The sequence below is a fragment of the Amblyomma mixtum genome, chromosome 3 (genome assembly GCF_055824585.1).
Source record: "Amblyomma mixtum isolate Tamu chromosome 3, ASM5582458v1, whole genome shotgun sequence".
NCBI lineage: Eukaryota > Metazoa > Arthropoda > Arachnida > Ixodida > Ixodidae > Amblyomma > Amblyomma mixtum.
Window position 1 is genome coordinate 360,652,060 of NC_143014.1, and position 22,860 is coordinate 360,674,919.

Consider the following 22,860-nt stretch of genomic DNA (forward strand, 5'->3'; position numbering starts at 1 on the left):
CGCAGTAGACCGTGCGTGCGTTTTCTGCCTTGTCTTCTCTCGAAATGAGATCATGGCATGGGAGATGAAGAATTAGTTACTCAAATAACTGCCCCCAGCATCGTTGGATTCCTTTATCGAAACTTTTTGTACTGCGATCGATGTGATTCGGTGGAAGTGGCGTGCGTGGCCGAGAATATCCTCAGAGTGTTGTTCCTCAATGCTCGCGCTTCGGCGCGCAGTGGACCGCCCGCTCGAATCAACTTTTTGCATTTTCTGCCTTCGACTCAGCCGCAATGCGATCATGATATGGGAGATTAAAAAATTATAGGTATACTCAAACAACTGCCCTGACCTATGCTGCACTGCTTTATCGGAACTTTTTGAACTGCGATCGCTTTGATTGCGGTGCACACGGTGGAAATAGACACCTTTAGCATACCGTGTACCACGTTACCGTTGCCGTTACTGGAGTACCGGGAGACCGCCCACCACCGGTGAGCACACTCTGATTGGTCCCGATGCTGCAGGCGTGCGTGTAGCTGCTCGGTACGTGGTGCCATCTGGCGCCGTCAAGGCGATGTGAGCATGCGCATTGGCTGCGCGCGGGCTCCCGGTACTCCGGTACTGGTAACGGGAACACGGTACACGGAATGCTAAAGGTGTCTAATAGCATGCGCGAGCGAGCTCGGCGTCTTTTGCCTAATCTTAACCATAATTAACTCCGCCAATGGGAAGTGGTACGACGTACAAATAGACGTGCGGCCTAGGCTTTATATGAATGGATGGCGGTGTAATGCTGCCATAGTATATTCTCTCAAAAGCGCGTTTTCTCGGGCAATCGGCTCTGCGTAGGTTCCTATTTACCTAAGTTGCAAATTTTTTTTATTGCAGGAAAGCCTAGCGGTTATTTCAGAGTTACTATATATCTCGGACACTTCGCAGGCTGGCGATCCCTAGTTGCGCACTGTTACACGGTTGTGAGGAGAATAATTTTTATGCAGGGTTAATAGTTTGGGTTGAGTAACAGCAATTAAAAAAGGCTTTTGACCGCTGCATCGCGCGCAGCTACAGCGCTTTACGACCCACTCTAATGTTTGTTTAAGTGATTGTCATCTTGGGTCAGCATACGCAATAATGGCTTATAAGAGGACACTGTCTTCAATCGTGTAATTGCCATGCATAATGCGCAACAGTCTGGACTGCCGCAGTTCATTAATCGCTTTCGGTCGAAGCAGCGCGAAAAAAGTTGGAGCTGAAAAACAAAAATTCAAATTCACTCAGTCCAGTTCGAAGCAAAACGTTGTCCGTTTAGGAAGTTGCTTCACGCGAAAGTTGAAAACACACAAAAAAAGTATGCAACTATGTTTGACGGAGGTCCTCGCATGCATTCTCAAGTATTATCCAAGCAGATATCGAGTATTCAAGCGATAGTTCGGTCGCTATTCCTGGGCACAGTAACGACCGATTTCGGTATGAACCCTGCCAGAACAAATGCGGTCAGCATTGCGCGCAGCATGAATGCTAGTCCTGCACCGCGAGTAGAACTTTTTGACGGGTTAGTTGGTACATTGTCTTGCCTCTTTCCTGTTCTGTGTTTTTTCCTTCCTGTTTCGTCCTTTTTTGGCGTACGACATTCTTTCAAGCATGAACAGCGGGGGCTTCAGCAGCGAGGACCGCCCCTTTGGAATCGAGTTCGTGCGCGAAGGAGTCCAGCTGCAACAAAACAAATGCGTCCAGCGATGCGCGCAACATGAAACCTAGCTAGGCCTGCACCACGAGCAGCGTAAACAGCAGACTTCAAACAAAATGAAGCGCAAGTTCTGAGTCGAGCCCGCGAACGAGTCCGACATCAACCACGAATACGCCACAAAACGTGCGCTACATCAAAGCTACGCTTGCAGAGCCTAGCAGAGCCAGCAGCGTGAAAGGCGGGGCTAAGACAACGAGCAGCAAGACTTTTGTAGCCCGCGAGCGAACGAATCCATCTACAGCCATGCCAGATGGCATTAAGTGCGAAGAAAGACTGCAGTCGCTCGCGCTTCACACCAAATCCTCCGAAAAAAAAAACGCGACTGACAACTGAAGAGCGGCACTCGCATCGTAAAGACAGGGATCCAGCTCATTATCAATGCTTTCCCCGCCGATCCTATGCAGCCAAATTTTTCGGCGAGCCGCATTGCTTTTTGCGGACGGAATGACGAAAAACCTTTCCCACTGCCTCCTTGGCTGTTGCACCCGCAAGTGCAACAAAAGCTCGGCGTCGCCGCAGCGCGTAGACACCATCAAAGGTGGGAAAACGCTCCCGCCAAAACTGTGTTGCAAAAGGAAACGAAGCCCCGGCAATGGCGCCGGCGTCTGCTGCGGAGCCAAAAAGCGCGCGCTAACACGTGACCATGGCGCGTCAGCCAATGAGAGGCTCGATTACCCGGCAGCGCGCTAGGAGAGGAGGTGTGTCGGAAAGTTCAAAGCTTTTCGCTACTTTTGTTTCATTGAGGGGCTTTAGCGCCTCCCGCTCGTCTCGTTCGGGCGCATGGGGCCGTGCGGGGACGCAAAAATCACGCGGTGAGCGGCGAACAACGCAGCGCACATTCAAGGCGTGTTCACCATGCGGCTTGCTGCCCGTTCGTTCAGCGCGGAAGCTATGCTGGCATTCGTGGCATCGGATTTGTTGAGAGGCCTCCTAGAGACTTCGAGCAATTTGTCCAACGGGGTAGGCTTCGTGCCGAATTGGCGATGGCGTTCCGCGGGCTCCCTGGCAGGCTGCGACACTCTGTCGCGTTACACTCTTAAAGGCGAGGCTTAAGCGTCCTTTAACTTTTTGTCGCGCTATTCGGAAAAATTCAAGGAGGCACTTAAGACAACTTACCTGAGATAATCGGAAAACATTTGTGCTTGCATTATGGCGCCATCTGCTGGGCTAGCATTGTACTTTGCGTGAGAGATTTTCCGTGGGTGCCGCATGATGGCGCTACAATACGCCAAGCAATACAATACGCCAAGCGTCTTGTACTCCGTAAATTGCGGCATCTGCAATTTATATGTGCATGTACGCTTCTAGGACAACTCTGCATTCACTAGGCACGCTTTCATTCTTTTGCTAAAGTCGAACCACCGTGGCGCAGAACAATCGTCCCCGTCTCGCACCTAGTCGAGTCGCACGCCGCAGGCCCGTGTTCGATTCCTACCTAGACGGAAATTTTCTAATAGTTTTCTTCATTGACAGCTCGTGCCTTTGTGGATTATGGATTGGATTGTGGATTATGGTTTCGCTTCTTGCATTATGAATTACAATAAGGATTGGCTTGTTGGATGGCTATAGAATTGATTGTGGAATCGGTATGGATCGGGTATCTCGCAATGTTACGCTTTAGACGCCTCACGGGGTGTGACGTTTTGATAGATGTCGCTCTGCACCCTCCCGCAAGAGCGCGGTTTTCGAATGGCGCGAGAAATGGCAGAAATTTGTCCAGCCACAGCGATGAGACTAATCGCGTTTTGAAATTCGGAACTCTGATATGGCTATCACTAGTGGCCGGCTACAGATCTCTGATTGCAATTAGGTGTCTATCAGTGATAGTTAACTATTAGGATCTATTTATTCACTTCACTACATAACATGATTCACCTATTTTTGGACGGCCGCCAACACTGGTATTACTATGCCGAAAAAAAGCTGCTTTTTACCTGAAAAGCCTTGTTTTAAAAACAGTTTAAACTTTATTAGGCATACTACTCAATGACGCCGAAAGGTTGAGAACGTTTAGAGGTTTAGAAACGGGTTTAGAACGTGTTTGGAATTTTGGTTTCCCGGTGGCTCTCCTTCCTAGGAACCGATGTGGAGTTGCCAGCGGACATAATTTTGCCTGCGTAATTTTCTGCTCTCTCAGTGTCTATTGCCTCAATGATTGTAGTGACAGGGTCAGTGGTGACAGAATCCAAGAAGGCGGCTGGAGGCAGTCCATAGCGCGCATAACCCATCAGAGGGCAGCCGCTCATCTTCAGATGCCATGTGAATTCGAGACGCCATTGGAGTGCTTCATGTTCCCAAAGCGTTCCTTGCCATGGCAACTGAGGGTAGTCAAGCGATGCTAATGCACAACATGATTTTGTTGCCTCTTCTTCTTAGAACGGCGTTCATTTGCATACAAAGCAAGCAAAATTCACACGTCAGCTAAAAATGTGGCTTTATTTAGCAATCTCAATCTAAATTTAGCAATGTTCTGGAGTTATGCATGGCTTGCACTAGTGACATAACACACTTGTGTTGGAACGGTGTTTGTAACATGTGTGCTCTTTCCGCAAGTTGTCGCATTCTTCAACTGTAAAGGAAAATGGGACCAAAATGAGATCAAACATTACGGCGCGTGTAGCAAGTGCTATGCTCAGGCCGAGAAACCTACAAATGAAACCGAAAACTGCAGTCGTGAGCAGCTAACCTGTGGAGAGAGCGCTGCTGTGCCGTATCTGTTCCCACGCGCTGAAATCGAGTCGTTTGTAGTCATACACACAGTGGTGTCGTTTTATGGCTTCGATGAACCTCTCCACCACGCCATCCGACGCATGTGCAACGTTCGAGCCGCCGGCGCCACTCATGTTCGGGGAGGCATCAGCCATTTTTCTCTGTGCGATCCATTGTGGGTCGACGCAGTTGGCTGTTCTGGCGCGCGAATGGAGCAAGAGCTAGATCTGTGCCGGGTACTTCGGGGCGCGCTGGCAGCCGCCGGTTACGTTGGCGCTGCAGAGCGTCGGACTATATTAGCAGTTGTTTTCGCCAACGTAAAGCAGCGTGGGCGAGCGCGTTACGTCGGACTGTTTTCACATTTTAAGTTGTCAGTGAACGTCTAGACTATGTTTCCCTACTTTCTGAGCCGCTGGTCTAGTTTCTGTTCGGTGCTACTCGCGCTTCTGTCCCTCGTACAACACGGGATGCTTGCCCGAAGTTTCTCAATTCAAACACTCTGAGCAGACTCCCTTGGCCAGTCCAAATTGTTCACCGCTCTCTTCTTCAACGAATTTTTGAGAAGCATAGAATAATGTTTCGGATCATAGTTTTGCGGAAACGCATCTAAATCCCAGATTCTTGCGTGCCTATGGAAGCATAACCTCTACAAGAAGGCCCCGATGAAACTTTTTGCTCATGATACCTTGAATTCAGTCAAGAAAAACTCCACGAGCGGGGAATCAGCCCCGTGTCGTTACGTTCCCGCTGCTGTGGTTTAGCATGGAAAGTTAATGACGATTGTTCATATAATTGCGTTTCGGACGACGCATACAACGAATCCCATCGTTTCCGCTCGAAGAGAACTTGGATTCTTCTATTGAAATCGGTCTTCTCCTTCCGCGACCTGTCCACACCATTTACCTGTTCTCGCATGTCTCCTGGGAAGATCTAAAAACAGAAATCAGCCCTTTGCCTGTATCTGTACAAAACTTGTGTGCGCGTAGATTGCGCTACTGTCAAAGCCAGTGAAAGCTGGTAGAGTTTGATCTGATAGTTTGGGTCGCGAACAAATACCATTTCAGCAGGCTTAATCGTGTTATGTTGACCTCTCAACGCACTACTTATGAATATGTGCATCAATGCATGTAACCACAGAATATATCATTTTAAAACGATTGCAAGCTATTAATAACTTATAAGAGACGGAAAGTGGCTGCAATTGGAAGTGCCCATGAAAGGACAAAGATGAAAAACGAACTGAACGCAAACAGTAGCGCTCCCAACAATTCCTGGCGGATGAACACGGTGTTATTGCCTCCAAATATACTCAGAAATACCTAATTGATCTTTTTTATCGGTGATATTTTATTTTTACGAAAAATAAAATATATCTTTTTCTGCCCTAATCTATCTCGGACAAACTGGATGGTGCTGAAATGTACTATGGGGGACAAAATTCTTCAGGACGCGCGTCAAGTGATTTTGGCTAATAGCGGTGATCTTTGTTAGCGAGCACCTGCTATCCATACCTGCTATCACTATCACACATGACAGCATGCGAGTCCGAATTCACCTCGACAAGTATGGTCTGCAGGCAGCGGCTAATCATAGAGCTATCAGCTTCTGTTCCCGATGACGCGTCCTGGCGACATTAGTCCCCGACAGTACGCTTGCAAGAGCGCAACTTATCTTTCGGAAGGACGTCTTAAATTTTAGCAAAGCCTGTATTGAAGGCCGTGGGTGGGATTCTTTTATTGGTCAAACCACAAATTCCCTTTGCCATCCTAATAAACTGACTAGAACGGTGTCAGAGGTTTCTCTTATCTATAAGAACGTGTTCGCGGGCTGTCAGTTGTTCTGCGTGAAAGGCAGTTGTCATATCTAGCCACGCCTCATTTCTTTCTTCTGTGTCAATGTTGTTTTGTGCACACATTTTTTTAGTATGTTTTGAAACTTGGATCAGTTATTTTTGTCACCATATTGAGTGTTTTACAAATAATGAACGCTAATCTGCGAGTCGCCACTTGTTTGTCTGTCCTTTGTGCGTCCGTCGTATTTCTGCGCAGTATGTCTGCAAGATGCTGTACCAACTAGGTCGCATGGCAGTTTTATCTTCAGAGTCAAGCGAAAAGGGGAGGAGCAGCACACGGTCGACGGGGCATCGCGCTAGCTTTACGCCGAGCTTGCAGTGTGAAGACGGTGGTGGAATGGAAAAGGAGCTGTGAACAGCATAGGCACCAGTGTTATGATCGTCGATGGTCATGCTTACAGGTCCCTACGTCATACCGCTGACTTACCTTTAGACAGAAGGCGTGAATGGATTTCCATAGGCACGTTACTGGCGCTTGTGTACGATGTATGAACTTTGCGGTGTGGAGATAAGAGCAGTGACAGCGGTGACATCCTGGCACGGATACAATTAGTGGACTAAAGCATCGTGCTAGCGCTCTCTGTACCGAGCTTTAGCTGACTTTAACTATCTGAGCGCGGGCAGCGTAAGCATTGCATTTTCTCTCTTTTGAAGCATGTGTTCCGGCTCTCTTTTCTCCTTTGCAGTCGTGCCGTGGGGAAGGCATGAAGCAATGCCCCTTCTCTCCTGACCACGAGGTGGAGCCGTACATGCTCATGCACCATATTTACACGTGCCCTCTGAACAAAGCCATCAATTACACCGAGCCACGTACGTCGACCAGCTGGTCATTTTTGTATAATTCTTGGGGTTATCCTGAGCTGATGCTTAAAAAAAGAGGCTTGAATTCCAGCGTACGAGAAGTGCATTATGACCAAATCGCCACACTGGAGCTTTGAAGCTTCACTCAGGCCGACTAAGTGCCGCTTTAAAAACGGTGAAGCTGAAACACCTAGAATTGCTGAATCTTTGTCATAAGCACACATTTATGTACAGCTCCAGATGCCTGTATCGCGCATTCTTTTCTTTTCTTTGCGACTAAAGTCTTAAAACTTTTTTTCTGTTTGCCATGTAGTGTCATCGAATAAGGTGTGATAGGAATAATTTACAATGGCTTTCGGTTGCAAACGGTATGCCTGCTTTCATCTGGGAGTGCATTAGATTGGTTTCCACGTACATGCTTTATCATCCGAACATCAATAACTGTTCCAAGTTTGACTTCCCATGTTTGAGGGAAGCGGCTGTTTTGAACTTCATGTCCCGAATTCTTGTTTACATTCTGGTGCTTCAACTATGAAAATTGAGGTACCAGAGACCTGTCATTTACGGCCGTGGTTTGCTGCAATAAGCACGAAAAAGTGTGAAATCTGTTTAAGAGTGTTTTATGGGCGAGTACTGTGAGGTTTGGCACCTCTCCTTTAAACCGTCGAATTACCGAACTACACAACTATCAATTATCAAACAAACAATTCAGTGCGTTTTTACCTTACGCTAATAAGGATACTTGGTCTTTTGCATGATTTCACTAGTGCGCTGCAGAGGTCGACGAGACCCACTTCGCTAAAAAAAAAAATCCATTTTGAAGAATATTTGAGCTGTTATCTTTTCTCATCAGTCAACTGACTCATAAGAGTTCATTAAGCAGTTTCCAATTGTAAGCCAAGTTGTCTTATACGTCGAAAAGACTCTGGTACAGATGCGTGCCGATGTTGAAATATTTTTTCGAAGGCATGGGTGCAACTGTGCACTGCTTTTTTTTACCTCAAAATCTGTGGTCGAATCGGCTTGAAGGTAATGTCATTCATTTCTTAGAAACGCCCTGATTACAAGTCTTCCATCTGTATGCTTGACAGGCATGAATGCCGGTAAGCAAGATGCAGGCAGTGGGCGAGTATCGTCAGTGGTGTAGGAATTGCAAGGTGGAGTAATTCGTAGAGTTCATGGAGAGAAATCATTTATCGGTCTTCAAGACCTTCTTCCGGAAACAGAGCACAGGAAAAGTTCTTGAAGCGCCCCAATGGAGAGACTCAACATGAAGTAGACTTTATGCTATGCGTTCACCCTGGCATAATGCAGGATGTCGAGGTACTCGTAACGGGACGTTATGGCGACCACATAATGCGAAGGTTTCGAATCAGGCATGGACAGTATCGAAGATGCATACATCTACATGTTCACCGTCTTCGCGCGTATAGACACAATCAAGATACATGTATCTTCGATACTATATTTCGATACCTTTTGTTTCTCGATATTAGGCACCTCTTGCCAAAAATGAAAGTATCGGCGTGTCGGTATCGAAAATACGTTTTTAGTGCATCGTGTATTTTAACGACACTCGATGCTCGGGTCAAAAAGGTCGAAGTGGGCCAGGGCAGGTGAGTTAGCGAGGACAGCAATGGGGCTGGAGAAAGCGTCCGATGAAATTGCTCACATCACTGGGCAAAAAGGGAGTGGTAAAGCCAATGACAGCGCGAGCTTTGTGGGGATCGGGCCGAAAGCTAGTAGTATCAGCCAGGCGGGCTAGAACTTTTAGCTTCTGGTGACAAAAACTGCATTTGTTTAAGTTAATCATGAACCCAGCGCAGCGGAAGCACGCAAAAAGGGGCGAAAATCCAGAAGGGGGTTTTCAAATCTGGGCGAGAAAACAATGACGCCGTCCAAGTAGTAAAGACAAGTTGTCCACTTAAAGGCGCAGAGCAAGAAGTTCATCATGAGTGAAAATGGGGGGGGGGGCACTACAAAGCCCAAAAAGCATTCCTTTAAATTGATAGAGAGTGTCTGGGGTAACAAAAGTAGTATTCTGACTGTCCCTTTCGTCGACAGAGATTTGCCAGTAGCCGCTACGAAGGTCAGCGGAGGAAAAGTGGCGAGCTCTGCGTAAACAGTCCAGGGCATCATCAATTCGTGGAACAGGAATGACATCTTTCTTGGTGACTTGTTAAGATGGCAATAGTGGACACAAGCGCCAATTCTGAGCTGTGTTATTAACGACACCAAAGGGGATTCCGGGGGCTATTGGAAGGTTCAGTAATGACGTTCGCCAGCACCTTGTGGAGCTCTCCATGTATGATGCAGCTTTCAGAAAGAGATACACATTACTGCCTCTGTGTATAGGACTGGCATCGCCGGTGTAAATCCGGTGAGGCACGGCAGACGTTTCACACAGGTCGAGTTACAAAGTCGAGAATGGTACTGTAGGACATCAATAGGTGGTAAATATGTTCAGGTTACTCGGAGCTCAGCTCTTGTGCTCTTGTGCAGCTCTTGTGCAGATCTAAGAGGGCGATCGGAGGTGGATAACGGACGAGTGTGAGAAGGCGGAGCAGGTGTTTGAGGTAAAACGATTCAGGCGGCCAAAGGCGACAAATAAGCGAGCGAAATGCCTTCGGCACGAACTTGGGACGTCCGGCTGAAGTAAGGACAGGGAGTCAAGCGCTGTTCTGGGTGACACGAGAACGAAGTGCGGTAGAACGACGTTATGGTGCAAACAGCATCGGCAAGGGGCAATCGACGTAGTCGCCACCAGGAACAGGCGGAAAAGTATGCATAGAGAGGAAGACAGCTGCCAAGAGGCAGGCGAGCGAACTTCGTGGATCGAAGGCGGGTAGAGCTGGAGGGGGCGTTAGAGCATCGGGGCAAGTCCAGTCGAAGAAGGCCGCTTGAGCAGTCGATAAGGGCTTAGTGAGCTGTTAAGAAGTCCAGCCTAAGGATCACGTCGTGAGGGCACTGGTTAAGGACGGTTAGCAGAACTGGGATGTAATGTCCGCCAACAGTGACAGGGGCAGTACTCATTCCAGTAACGGCAACAGTACTGCCATCCTCGAGGCGAACTGTGGGTGAAGCGGCAGGGGCCGTTACTTCCTTAAGATAGCGGCGAAAAGATTAGCTGCGTACGGATCTTTCGGCGCCAGTATCAATGAGGGCATGGACAAGAGCATAATCCACAAGGACGTATAGGAGATGGCAAGGAAAAGCAGTCGCCAGCAGAAGATTTGCACTCCTGGGCATTAATGCTGCGTCGCCTCCTGGAGCTGCATCGCCTAGTTTCCCGAGAAGCGGCCGGCGGCAGATGGGGAGGAGCTGCGGCGAGGAAGAGGGCAGCGAGAACGGTGGGTTTGCTGGAAAAGTGAGAAGCTCGGCCTATGAGCAGGTGAAGCGGTCTCGGAGCTGGGTGGCTCACAGCCAGGCAAGAAACGGCGTCCGTAGTCGGCACGACCATCACCGTAAGAGAAGGGCGTGGAGGCGTGCAGCAATAGCTGCCGCAATGACAAGGGATGTGACCAACCCGTAAGCACGCGAAACAGTTTGGCCGATCGTCAGGGGCATGCCATTCACCAGCATTGCGCGTTATAGGGAGCCTTTCGTGAAGGCGTTTGCAGGCGTAGCGGTAGCGGCCACAGAAGGGACTGGCCTTGATACAGGTTCTCCAGTGTGCGGCTAGAGGACATGGTCATGTTTGCAACCTCCTGGCGAGTAACGGCCTGAATGAGGGATACAGTAGCCAGCGTGTTGTCCGGCAAAGGCGGTGAGGGCCTCTATTTCACGGCGCATGATCCGAGTCAAGTTGTCAGGGTTCGAAGGTGCCGCAAGGTCGGTAGATCCTCGCGTGAGGAGCTGGCAGCTGGTTTGGTTGATGGTCAAAATGGTGCTAAATTTTTCGATGTTTGCCTGCTGAAGGCATCGGCACAGCTGTAGAATGGAATCATCTGTGGAGCAGTCTTTATACAGGAGAAGCATGAAGGCGTCGTCAGAAACGCCTTTTGTATGTGTCCCACCTTATCTGCCTTCGAATTTTCCTTATCAGCTTTCTGCGCAAAAGCAGGACTTCCTAAATATCGGAAATGCAGGATTCGATGGAAGATTGGACACCAGCAACAAGTTCCTCATTAGCGGTGAGCTGCTCTCCGAGAGGCTTCCCAGATAAGTCTCAGAGCTTCTGTTTGCATACATTCCGCACTTAAAGATCGTCCTTGGTTTCGAACCATACGCTTGCTTTTCCGGCAAGGTAAATTATAATGTTCGCAAGCATGAGCGTACTGTCCCACCTCTTGTGCTTGCTGAAACGGTCATGAAGCGAGAGGTCCTCGATATACACGTCGTCAGTGCCGCAGAAGGTGCCCGGATCACGGGGGTCGGCCAGGACGACAGTCGGTGCTGTTGGCATGGATGGAGCCGTTCGGTAGTCGTCGCCATCGTACCAAGGTGACGGCCATTGCGTAGGTTAAGCTTGTGGGTGCGCGCGCGGTGGTTGAAGGCACCACCGAGCACCTTCACTAAATGTTACGGGCAGGTATACTAACAGCTGTGCGGCGCTGACAGGTACTATACGACCAGAGGCTCAGAAACGCTTACATGCACTCTCTCAGGGATGTCGTCTTCAAGAGCCCCGAAGGTGTCTTCCTTCTCGGCTCGTACAAAAATGTTAAGCTTGTGCGCACTCCGTGACAGAAGGATCAAAGAGACAGGCTCACTGATAAGGTAGAAATGACATTCTTCCACAGTGTATTTCAAGTTGTGGTAGTTGCTAACAGAAACGAAATACTTTTGCAGTTATGCTGTGTAACTTACAGAACATTTGTTGATTACACCGCAAGCACGACAACGATCACACACTCATCCGCACTTGGTTGATTGGGGTCATCCTCGCCGGCGGCGTCAATTGCATCAGCTGAAGCATTCATTTCATTAACAGGACTGGAACACTACAACATGCTGTAGTTTTCATGATACTGTAGTGAAACTTCAGTTTCTTAACTATGCCTCGAGCATCCTCGAATCGACGTGGCTATGCTTCATTTTTGTCGGCTGATAACAATTTTGGGGGCAATTAAAATCCGCCTTCAGAGTATGACGTCATAGTGCAAACGGGTCCCTTTGACAGCCTGGGGACCTCTTTGCTTATCACTTCCCAGACACGGACACGTCTCTTTATTTTGCTTCATTTTTTATTGTATTATGCTTACATTTTAGTGTTTCTTGCTCACAAGACTTCTCTTTAACCAAGTCTACCGAACGATGAAAAATCCACGACGTAATAAAGGACAGAGACTGCGATAATGAAAGTCGATTGTTGTTTCGGTATCTAGCCTCACTTAAAAATCCGAACGTTCATTACTAGCTAAGAGTGCTGCACTTTTGTAACGAATCACCTGAGTTGTACTGTATTTTATCCCCACTTCTTTCAACGCAATAAGGAAAAAACGGTTCTTCGGTGGTCAAGAACCAAGGGGCTCCGGTTCGAGTCCCGGCTCGACAGTTTTTCTTTTTAGCCCGTTTATGTTTCTTTTTTCAGATGCACTACATAATGGTGGTGAATGACGGCATGACCAGTGAGAAATTCTGTAGTGACGCCATCACTGTTGTACTGTGTGATTGTTACCGGGGTTATTTACCAGAGCAATTTAATGCGCTTGTGACGCCCCCACGTTCTCCACCAGTCAGGAATTTACTCTAAACGCACATGAACTGAACGGGACCCTTAACGTTATGGCAGTAAAAGCCACCTTCATAAAATGATGCATGGAAACGTGCTCGTGTGGTGCTGTGTACCTAGGCTTTTTCATTTTCTTCGCTTAAAGCACGGCTGCATGGCGGGGCTCTTTTAGGACCAGCGGTTGTAGCGAAAGATCTTAGTACCGTGAAGTAAAAAAACGTATAAACTAGGGAGATTAGCAAGATAGGCTTTTCTATTAACAATTTTTACTTTTATCCTTTGCCTTTGTACTTTTCGTTCTAGCCTTAAACAAAGAATGTTAACCCTCAAACGTCTGCTGAACACAGTTATGGGGAAGTAACTGTCCAGCTTCGCCAAACGCATGGAGCTTTCATCTTTTAGCACATAGCAAAAGGAGAGGAACCGTTAAATATGCGGTAAGAAACGAAGAGCATTAGAAATATTTTTAGGTTGTTAGTGTGTAATTAAGGGCTCAGTGACCGATCCGCATGAAGAACGTTCGCCTTAACAAAAGTTTTGCAGTGATGGCAGTGATTGTTTCAATGCACCATGGCTTCATTGCAATGCTCAAATTGTAACGCAGCCACATGCTGTGACAGTGGAGCTAAAAAAAATCTGGAGAAATCTTTGCGGCCAGATTCTTTTGCACCCTTTCAAGTGCTCCATACAATGCTCCATGTCAGATACAATAACAATTCCTGAATTTAGCAGACAATATAGCCAGATTTAAAATAGCTATTTCAGTGCTGCATCGGTGTATCGACGATACAGTATTGGAACTCAATTTTGGTTGGGTATCTTGTATCGGTATCTGATATACAAGTTTTGAGGGTATCTGTATAGAAGATCTTATTTCAGGCATCGCGCCCATACGTGGCCTTAGCTTTGCTGCTTTCGTCTAGTTGCTGTCCTGGTGCAAAGTACCTTTCCACAACGACGAAAACACTGTTCCTCAGTAGGCGCCAAAATCAAGAAAACGACTGCTGGTCTGCCCTCTTAGGGCCGTTTCACATGCATGCGATTCTCGCCTGCGACGCTGCGAATTCTGCCTGTCTGCGACTGGGGAGAGCCGTCGGTCTAGGCGCAGACGGCCTGCGACCACGTTCCGTCCGGTTGGAATTCAGTCGCAGCGTCGGTGTGTTCGCTCTGCGACTGACCAGTGGGCAGCGCCGAGACTGCGCATGACGTGCTATCACGTGGGAGCTGTTGCCGCGGCCACGGCCGATCTCCAGGCGCGCGCGTCGAGACCGTCCGCGACAACAGCTCCCACGTGACGTCACATCACGCGCCGTCTCGGCGTGGGGTCACGTGGGAGCTGTTCCCGCGGCGTAAGCAAAACTGTTTATTCTAATCAAAACATACCAACTGTTGCCTTGCATCTAAAAACACGCTGGTCATAACATCAGCAACAAATTCTGTGCAGCGTTTCTGTCGCGTTTAATCGTGGGTTGCCTATGCGAACATCGAGCAACCTTGCGTGTCCCTTCGACCCAATTCGCTGGGCACGCGTTGCATGTGAAAGCACTGTGCGAAAATCGCACTGCGGCGTCACCGACTAGGCCGACTATTTTCGTTCTAGTTGCAGCATGTGAAACGGCCCTTAGTCTAATTCCGCCCATACGCACGGCCATTGACGCGGGATTCAAGGACAAATTTAAGACGCCTCTGAGCAGTTCATGTGCGCGGTGCGTAGCCTAAGCGGTCTTTTTATGCGAAGCATATTGCTAGAGCTACCACTCACGCCGTCGCCGTGGGACCCCCACGTGACACCGTGACGTCACACCACGTGACATCGGATGAGAGAGCCGGCCTCCACCTCGCGCCGTCGCCGTGGGACCCCTAGCCGTCACACCCGCGCATTCCCGCGCATTTCGAACGCGCGTTCACACTCGGTGTAGGTGAAACGCTCGCTCCACCGGGCAGGCAGACGCGGCTTCCGTGGCAATCCAGGCGCTCACCCAACGCGCGTCTCGGGGTTAGTCGGCGTTCCGCTGTAGCCATGCCGTTGTCTTCCCCCACGACGAAGGCTTCTAGTGGTTGTATTAAAATGACCAAGTATTCAACCAAGGAAAGCCATGTATTACCAAGCCTAGCCACTAATATGCTTCGCATTCCCCAGGCTTAGCCAAGCTGAGCCTCAGCAATTTTTTTTTTCGGCAGTGAAATGTCTGCACGGCCGATAGTCCAAGGGGGCACGTAATTAAGCGTGACATTTTTATGCGGTATAAAACGTAAAAAAAGGCAACAAAGTTCACGATTGGTAGCGAGGAGCTGGAACTGGTAAGAGGTATAGTGACAGCAGGTCGGGACAACGGCAGCGAAATAACTACATTGGTAAGAATTGGGTGGAATGCACTTCGCATGTTCTCTCAGATCATGAATGTAAGTTTACCAGTATTCTCAAGATAAAGTGTATAACAGCTATATCATACCGGTAATGGCCTATAGTGCAGAAGTGTGGAGGCCAACGAAAAGGATTCGTCTAAATTGAGGTCAACGCGGCGCGCTATCGAAAGGAATAGGTGTACGGTTAAGAATTTCGGTACAGACAAGCTTGTTCATTGGAAAAGAAAATTCATCCAGATTATTCCACTCAACACAGCGCCCATCCTATGTTAAGTATTTTCTCGTGTCCATGTGCAGTCACGCTGGAATAACCCTTTTTGCAATGAACCAGCTAGCCCAGACCAAAACAGTGCGAATTTGCTCAGTTTTTTCTCGGTTCCTTGTTCTGTCGCACTGGATTACTCTTTTGTTACAATCAACTGCACTAAATTAGACCAAATTAGTGCCAGTCCTGTGTTGAGCGTTTTTCGAGTTCTTCTGCGCCGCTAGATTGATTGATTGTAACGATAAGCGAAATGAAGTGGGCAGAGTGGGTCAGTGAACAAAGAAGAATTGGGCTTAGGAAGGGCATGTAATACGAAGGCAAGGAGTCGATGGCCATTAAGGGCAACAGAATGAAAAGTAAGAGAAGCCAAGTGTAGCAAGGGTGGCAGAAAGGTGGGCTCATGAGGTTAAGAAGTTTGCGGGGATATAGTGGCTGCAGCTGGCACAGGACAGTGTGATTTGTAGAGATCGGAGGAGGCCTTTGTCCTGTGCTGGGCGTAGTGAGGCTGATGATGATGACGGAGAGACATGCACAGAACTTGTGCTTTAAAAAATGTTAAGAGGCTCTGTGTGGTTTCTCTGCCCCAAACGGCCGGCTGCCCGTTTCCGCCACCTTTCGCTGCTACTCCTGAGCAGCGGAATTGTGCCTAATTAATTCTTTCAAAGAACTCATTTGAAAAGTTCAATATATCTTATGCAAATAAATTTAAGCCTCCTGCTTGGTGTACTACGGTTTTTGATGAGTAGTTTTGAAAATAAAGGCCATGTGAGGCCTATTTTAAATATCGCGGCTTCCATGCATTCAGGCCTCCTCCGCGTTTCTTATAGCTATCTCTTGATCTCAATGAAAAGACATGGAATGCTCTTCGGAATGATACATCTGCGCACTAGCGGTTAGTGCAGTTACAAACATGTACCGTCTTTGCAAAAAATAACCAAGCAAGCGGGTTCGCTTTTCCGCCCCATAGTAGACCTCCCAAATCACTGCTGACAACCAAAATGTCTCTAAAGGCCTAGGGACAAGGATTTTCCTTACCTCAGATTTAGAGCTTAAGGGGTGCTGCAAGTGCCTCACTACACGCGTCAGCAACAAACAACTTTTCTTGGTTACTTTCGGTGAAAAATGGAACATAATGATGATCAAGTGCAGACAGAGTTGATAGTATTGCTCGAAAGAGTGCACGCTCTGCCGATGGTGGAGTGTGTCCGCCTCACACATTGGATGTCTACACTGCGCAGCCTCCGATGCAGATGTGCCAGTGATGAAGCGGATCGTGGCATATGACGGCAGCAAGGACATAGTGACCACGGAGAACTGGGAGAGCGGTACGTACTTTTCCTCGATTGCTGGCGATGTGGCTACCGCTTGGAGGAGAGAGTGTTAGCGCTATGACCTATTAAGAGGGGTCAGCACGCCTGAGTTACTGCAGTGGGGTAGTCGACGCGGAACGTGGGCTAGATCACTACTTATTTTGCCTCTTTTCAGAAGAGAAGCAGTGCTGTATAGGCACTTGGGCCCTAAAAGACACTCACTACTTCTAACAGGCACTCGGTGTTTAGAGCGCACAAAGAGAATGAAGCGTTTGAAAGGCAGGTTTCGTTTGCGGTCAGTTTCTTTTGGTTTGGTTTGGTTTCTGGGGTTTAACGTCCCAAAGCGACTAAGGCTATGAGAGACGCCGTAGTGGAGGGCTCCGGAAATTTCGACCACCTGGGGTTCTTTAACGTGCACTGACATCGCACAGTACACGGGCCTCTAGAATTTCTCCTCCAAAGAAATTCCAGCCGCCGCGGCCGGGATCGAACCCACGTCTTTCGGGTCAGTAGCCGAGCACCATAGCCACTGAGCCACCGCGGCGGGTCAGTTTCTTTTGTATGCATATTGCACCCAGCCCTTCATACCGTTAATGATGTCTCATAAAATCACAAAGAAACTGAAGCATCTATAACAATTTCTCGGCAACATGTTCTCAGAGGCGTATTTTGACAATATCATCATTGTCCAAACTGAATGCGTGCCAGACGTGCGCAGCGGAAGAGTTCATCTATGGTTACCTTTCCTACATTTATTATGCTGTAATGTGTGTCATGTGCCCTTCATTTATGTGCGTGTGAGGGATGTTTTTGAAGTTTCACATTCAAAATTACCTCGTAGCCTAACAAGGTCTCTTCTTACCCTTCGTTCTCTTTTGAGATGTTCCTCGTGAAGTGGTATTGGTTGCTATCGTACGTCTTCTCTTCGCATGCAGAGGCCAGTGAGCCAGGACTGCAGTTTCCTGGCACCTCCAACATGCAGTCTGCCACTCAATGGAGTCATCCAGAGGCTTCGCAGTACCACCATGGGTATAAGCTGTTTTCTTTTGCTTTGGCAGCAATACCCTGTTTCCTAGCTGGATCCGCGATGCCCACAGCGCTCAATTTGTTGAAGTTCAACAGGGGTGGCTTGTACAAGGCAAGTAAGAACGTCTTATTCCCAGTCTAATCTTACACAAGATCTACGAAAATGCGCATAGCTGGTTCACTTTGTCGGTGAGTGCCTCAAGTGCGCATGAACGCCGACTAAAACGTGGAGTTACTGAACTTTCAGTCGCAGTTCGTGGTGGATTTGAGGTGTCCACTGACAAAATGAACCAGCTATGCGCCTTTCCTTTTTTTTCAAAACCGAGAGAGCTTTTAGACCGCGAATAAGATTAGACTGGAAATAAGACTGTCTTCTTTGCTTCGTGCAAGCCGGCCTAGGTATTCGCAGCGTTGGGATAACTTGAACAAGTTTTTCCGATCAGCTAGAATTGGGGTGGAGGTGCAGTGACGTAAACAGAACTCTTCTTTTAGCGGCGGGGAAAAGTTTACAGCTCAGTGTGGTGCGCCCTGGAAATTTTCTTGTTTATGTTCCTTGTGAGACACAGGCAACGTTTCTACGAGCACTGTTGCTCTCCGGTGGCAGCCAAACCACTCTGGCTCGACAGTTCTCACAGCTGCACATTTGCACGCGGCTTCCCTGAGACAAGAAATTTTGTTCCTTAATTTGAAACCCATTTTCTTACTCATATTAGATGTTACCCATCTTACACCTCACTATTCCTACCTGAGTCGACATGCTTGTCATACATGCTTGTCATCGACAGCATCGATATCAGTGTAAAATCTACGCTCCTCGCCACTTCGTGAAACAACTGCTAAATGGTTGTTCCTTGCGGTCAGTGGTTGCTGTCTATAACAGTGCAGAGAAGAGCTTGCACAAAGTACGTGACTTGAAGCGAAAGTGTTTGCCAAGAATTTTATGAATTCAGGAATGTTACATGAATATCCACCCTAGAAACGCTGATAGGTAATAGTGTCTAGAAATCGCATGTTGGAAAGAAGTGCAAATAGCCGAAATCGAAAGTGAGCTAGAGGTTTGAAGTGACCTCAAACACCTGAAACTTTTAGATGGTAGTCCCGAGATGGCTTTGCGTAGTCAAAGCTGGAAAGCAAGGCAGGCAACTTGCGCCGAAGTCCTTAAATGCAGGGCTGCTAACAAGGCATTGCTTTCCATCTGCGTTCACCTCGAGCCAGCTTCTTCCTTCATTGCCTACAGCGGCAGGCGAAAGTGTTCAACACGCTCCGGGCTCTGAGCTGAGTGGCGTTGAAGTGGCCAAAGCAGCTGTAATCCTCGTGCTAGTTCTCATCCTTGCTCTTACTGTCCTGGATAATAGCACTACATTTCCAAAACAGGTTTTGCACGCTGTCTTTTCAATGCCGTGTTTGTAGTCTTGAAACTGGCCTTTTCTCTCTTAAACTCGTCTTTGAGCTTCTTCAAGTTCTTTACCGCTGCTTCTCGCTTCATCTCCATCTCCATCTCGCTCCATCTCGCTTCTTCTGGAGCGCCTTACTTTCCGTGACTAGCCCAGATACTCGACAGCCTTGGAGCTGCACTTGACTTGCATATCCTCTGCGGCCGTCAAGCGAGTTTCGCGCAGGCACTCTCATCTCGCTGCGGTCGCGTGAGAACTCCAACTGTGCTGCTTGTATTCTAAAGTGTACACTGTTCTCGTTTTCAATCTGTTCCATGTAGGAGCTGTGGTGTCTTCCCAGACGCGGCCTTGTTTGAGCAGCAAGCGCTCTTGTTTGCTTTGGAAGAACGTGCTGTGTTTCCCAGATGCGGAAAAGCCGCTTGTACTCAGACCGCAGCGTAGTTATCTCAACGAGAACAGAAAACGGGGCAAGTTGGAACGGAATCATCTTAAAGCAGCGCGATACACAGGACAAGTGAAAGAAACAAGAGACGACACGAGCGAGTTATCTCAAGTTGAAGGAGTGGTTTGTCTTCGCCGAAATATTTTATTCCTGTCACTGAGGCCGGACATCGAGAGCATGCAGTCATAGCTGTGCCAGCGGTGGTTGTGTCATTGCTCGCGAAGTACAGTAGTGGACAATAAGGTACAGCATTTTCAATTTTTTCATGTAAACTGAAAACATAACGAATATAAAATGCCTATACGCTATTTCTGAACCTATTATGATGCAATGTTGCCCTCTTCTTCCGCCAGTAGTTGTTGAGGAAGAGGGGGGACTTCGCCTTCAGTCTGTTTTCTATTTTTGTCCTTTTCATCGGTGCTTTCTGTTGCATCCATTTTTCGTCTTTAGTAAGGTATTATTAACTTGCTGTCATTTTGAGCTGACATATTCTGCGGTTTCATGTATTATTGGATGTTTTTACTCGCAGCAGGCTTAGTGTGAGGCTAGCATTACGTCATCTAGACTGTTGAAATGGCAATGATCCGCGGCCACAACTTTGCTATGGAGCGCCGTCAGCTCTCGAGGAACCTAAGAGTAGGGCACTCCATCCTTCTCAAAATTTCTTGCAGTATAGGTTTAGAGGAGGTTTGATTTTTCGATCTTCGCAGGAGACACTCCAGAACGACCAACGAAGCTGTCGCAAAAGACATGTTTCGCGTGAGGCTTACGTTATCCGGCTGTACAGCAACTCCATGAACTGTGAGACGTCCTGTTTCATTGTGCTGAACTAAACAATAGGAGATCCGCTCGAACCCCGCACATCTTTGAAAATAATAGATTTCAGGGGGATGTAGGCAAAGGAGCACCTGGCTTTGATAGATTAGTAAAAAGAGTGGTTTCTTTAGACGAACGAAGTGACTGTTGCGCAGAAATGATAGGAATCATCGTATATGTTGCCTGATATCGTTTTTTTTAAATTCGCACTTTAAACCACACACAAGAGAACCTAATGGCAAGGGGCTGATTCTGTACTCCTGGAGTTTCTCTCCTTCACTGAATTCAAGGTACCATGAGCAAAAAGGTTGATCAGGCATTCTTGGAAATGTTTGTATCCATAAGTTGGCGAGAATCTGTGATTTGGATATGTGTTTCAACAGAATTAGGACAAGAAGTACTCCTCTACGCTTAAAAATTGGATGAAGAAATGAACGATGAAATTTATGCCGTGCCCAAGCTGGTCTACTTGATTATTTAAGTTCAATGTCTGTGGAAACCAACTGCACATCGTCCGAAGGATAAAAAAGCCAGGGGCGCCTAGCAGAATGTCGAGAAACTGCTTTAAAAGTCGGCGAACATGAACTACACGCTCACTGACAGATTTCCTGGACGCCGTGATTCTGCGCTGTCAAGCAGTGATCGATGAAAAAGGGTTGCGTGCGTAAAACTGGCGCATTGAGTTATTGTTAAAAGGCATTATTTAAATTGTTGCTTAATTTAGTATTAAAAACATAATAGCTGCCACCTTCACGCAGCGTAGAAAGCAGCCCTTCGATAAACTGGATGAGGGAGCAAATTGTCTTTAATATGATGATGAACACTGGTTGTGGCTGTTTAAAAAGTTCAGTTTTGTCGCCTCACCAACCTCATGTGCACATTTTAGTCCGCAAACGAAAAGTTAAGTTCACGAAAGTGATATATCTATTTGTTGACCACTGTAGATACTGGTCTCTTGAGGAATACCATTTCTGCGTCAAAAGCGTAAGCAGTTGCCCGATGTCGGAAGCACATAATACGGCTGGCTAACAAGGCTTCCGCAATCTGCCGCTACTCGCACAAGGTCTCGAAGACTTCCTTCGGCACTTGCTCAGAGAGAATATTTGCATATCACTTGTTGCGGTGCACCTTTGGTTGAGGGTGTAGGTATGGTTGCACGTGGTTTAACTCAGCAAATACCATTCATTAAGGTGGGAGTCTTTCGGTTATTGACGTTTAAATGTGCACTTGAAACATCTGCCAGTTTTCGCCGGCCAGCGTTTCTTCTTAAGCACGTCGACGTCAGACGGGTAGCTTTCTGTGGCGTGCCTAGGTGACCGGCAGATGAAACACTCATGCCTTGTTTGGACGCATTGCTGCGCAAAACAACGCGAGGAGCCTCGAGCTGCAGGGTTTACTTCTATCCTTTAATGAGACGCCTTGGGAACGTGACATTTTGGATGAGTTGGCTATTCTTACTGGAAATGTTGTACTGGATACGCTGCTTAGGAGCACTTATTCACTTCGGGCTGGCGCCTCGTGCTGCGCCTGTGCTACTCTGGACCAGGTACCATTAAGCTTCGGCATTGACGTGCACCGGCATCTCAGAAAAGCCAATCTTTTTACCCTATCCTGATCATCGACAAAAAGGTAGCTGTACTTATCATTAGCAGCTTTCTTTAAACTTTAAAATTAAAACGAGAGCGCCACGTAGAAAGTAACTAGTATTTTTGAAGAAAAAACATGACTCATTTCATTTATCACAAGAAACTAATTCATTTTTGTAATTCCAGTGATAATCTGATTTTAATTGCCCGTCACACATTATTGCACTCAAACCTATCAAATAAAATCATGTTTATTTCGGTCACCAATTTTGTTAATGGTCTTCTTATTCTCATGGCCGTTCGTCTGTATTTTGTGCGACAATATTTTTCTTGATTTTCGTTTTGCTATTAGGCAACTTATGTCATGTTTGATAAAAAAAATAGAAGAAATGACATATAGCAAGGAGTACCGTCATGCATTCCAATAAAATATAAAATATTTCAAGGGTGCCGCAGCAATCTATCAGACTAGGAAACCTCTGGGCATCCGCGGTAGATTTACGGACGCTGAACTACAAATAAATCCTATCGTGCCGGTTGCCTCATTGTGGTATCATTGGAACACTATTTCGAAACGCAGTTCTTAGTATCAATGAGCATGATTGGTAGATAGAGAGCCCAGGTACTCTTGAATATTTTTCTCCTCCACCCAAATACTTATCCTGGAACTAACATCCAAGCGCACACCAGGTGCTCGCCCACACTCACGGCGCTGCCACATGGCCACTATAGATCCTTTTTCCCTCATTTTTGAGAGCCTCTCGTAGGGAAAAGTCGAAAGAAACAAGCAAAGAAAAAGGTCTGTTTAGAATATTCTCCTATCTTCATTAAATTTGGAAATGGCTTAATTTAGGCTTCTCTTATTTAAATAAGGTCATGGAAAAAG

General features: G+C 47.4%; 1 protein-coding gene across 1 annotated transcript in view; it reads left to right on the forward strand.

Annotated features, from left to right (window-relative positions):
* LOC149356529 (uncharacterized) overlaps positions 1-22,860 on the forward strand; it is a 57,159-nt gene that overhangs the window by 9,722 nt on the left and 24,577 nt on the right. Inside the window, exons 3-5 of the mRNA XM_089576367.1 lie at positions 6,980-7,103; positions 16,639-16,725; positions 17,646-17,739. Coding sequence (XP_089432493.1) covers positions 6,980-7,103; positions 16,639-16,725; positions 17,646-17,739 — 305 coding nt within the window. The remainder of the gene's footprint in view (positions 1-6,979; positions 7,104-16,638; positions 16,726-17,645; positions 17,740-22,860) is intronic.